This window comes from Elephantulus edwardii, unplaced genomic scaffold, assembly GCF_000299155.1.
Source record: "Elephantulus edwardii isolate Elephantulus edwardi_28Jun2011 unplaced genomic scaffold, EleEdw1.0 scaffold00002, whole genome shotgun sequence".
Taxonomy (NCBI): domain Eukaryota; kingdom Metazoa; phylum Chordata; class Mammalia; order Macroscelidea; family Macroscelididae; genus Elephantulus; species Elephantulus edwardii.
The window spans coordinates 42,105,136-42,106,707 of NW_006399752.1; the positions used below are offsets into that span (position 1 = coordinate 42,105,136).

Consider the following 1,572-nt stretch of genomic DNA (forward strand, 5'->3'; position numbering starts at 1 on the left):
TCCCTGACAGCTAATTTTCCCAGTGCAATTCAGCTTTTGATTTCCTGACTGCTGGTGCTAAGAGTGTTGATTGTGGAGCCAAGCAAGCTGTAACTGTAAACAACCTCAATCTCTTCTCCATCTATCATGGTGCTGACAATTGGCCCAGTGGTGAGAATCTTTGTCTTCTTGATGTTGAGCTTCAATCCATATTGAAGATGACAGTTCTTGACCTTCTGCAACAAGCACTTCAGGTCTTCTTCAGTTTCAGTGAGCAAGGTTGAGTCATATGCATAAAGTAGGTTGTTGATGAGTCTTCCTCCGTTCTCGATGCCACACTCCTCCTCATAAAGCCCAGCCTCCTGGATTATCTGTTCTGCATATAGATTGAAAAGATATGGAGACAGGATGTATCCTTGATGCATTCCTTTCCTGATTTTTAATCATGCAGTATTTCCCTGCCTGTTCTGAAGATTACTTCCTGATCCAAGTGAAGTTTTCACATAAGCACAATCAAGTACAGTAGAAGAATTTCCAACTCTCTCCCACAGTGTGGCTGGTGTATTTTATTAATTGTTATAAACATCTCTCACGTATCAATTCTTTTACTCTTCACAAGAACCCTTTTTTTTTATCTCTCTTATTTTTAATGTTCCGAGTTTGCAGGTGCAGGGCCGGCGCTCCCTGCCAGACTCAGGTTTATAAGTTTTCAATTGGCTGGTGAGGCCAGTAGGGATACTTGGTCTTGTCTAACTTGGTTTCCGGGAAAGCTTCATTCAAGTCCTCAATGGTCATCTGCTCGAACGGAATGATGTTCCTCAACTTCTCCAGCTGCTTCTCGTACTCCTCAATCCTGCTCTTGGAGAGAGACACAAACTCCGCACAACTCTTCATGTCTTCTTTTTCTTTGACATCTACCAGGGCTGTATACTTATCCTCTGTCACAGGAACCTTCAGGGCGTTAAACTTCTTCTCAAAGTCATCCACTAAGCCTGCCTTGGCCACGTTGGCCTTGTAGTAAGCCCAGTCGATAGCTGGAGGTGCCTCGGGGACAGCAGCCAACCTGGTGGTGAGAATCTCATTCCAGGATTTCAGGGAGTTAGCAATAGCCTTCTGGTTTCGGGGTATGATCTCCCCAAAAGCTACCCAGTCAATGGCTTTCAGAGTAAGTTTTCGCCCAGCCATCTTGAGATCCTTCCGCGACCACAAGAACCTTTTGAGGGATGCCTTTGTATGGATGAGGAGAGCAAGTCACAGAAAGAGACTAAGGCCCCTAAACATGGTCTTGCCAGATATTAACCATCAACTGATATCTGAGTGGTCCAAATAGAACCTGAATTGAGAGTTCAAGATTCCCCCTCCAAGGCTGCCAGGCAGCTCTGTCTTTTCCTTAGTCACTGATTCCAGCACCAAACTGTCATATTCTTACACTTTTTAAAATATATAGGCTGCATGCAAATAAACACAGGGCCACAGACTGGAGGAGCCACAGGCCAGGAGCTCTAGGGCTCAAACCTCACTGGACTGAAGACTGAGAAAAAGAGGACTTGAGTACTTGAGTGCTGCTCTCCATGGTGCTGAATTTCTTCAAGC

The 1,572-nt window shown here is 45.0% G+C and overlaps 1 protein-coding gene across 2 annotated transcripts; it reads right to left on the minus strand.

Moving 5' to 3' along the window:
• Positions 1-678: 678 nt before the first annotated feature.
• Positions 679-1,164, minus strand: LOC102871112 (ATP synthase subunit d, mitochondrial-like). Of its 2 annotated transcripts, XM_006879109.1 has the most exons (2): positions 940-1,164; positions 679-867 (listed from the first exon to the last, which is right to left on the minus strand). In XM_006879109.1, the coding sequence occupies exons 1-2, from the start codon at positions 1,162-1,164 to the stop codon at positions 679-681; spliced, it is 414 nt and encodes a 137-aa protein (XP_006879171.1). The 2 variants fall into 2 exon arrangements, with proteins under 2 accessions (XP_006879171.1, XP_006879170.1); XM_006879108.1 differs by having other exon boundaries at positions 679-1,164.
• Positions 1,165-1,572: the final 408 nt, after the last annotated feature.

What these genes read in the sequence shown, in the direction of transcription:
- LOC102871112 (XM_006879108.1), bottom strand. Translation starts at nt 1,164, where the DNA reads ATGGCTGGGCGAAAACTTACTCTGAAAGCCATTGACTGGGTAGCTTTT.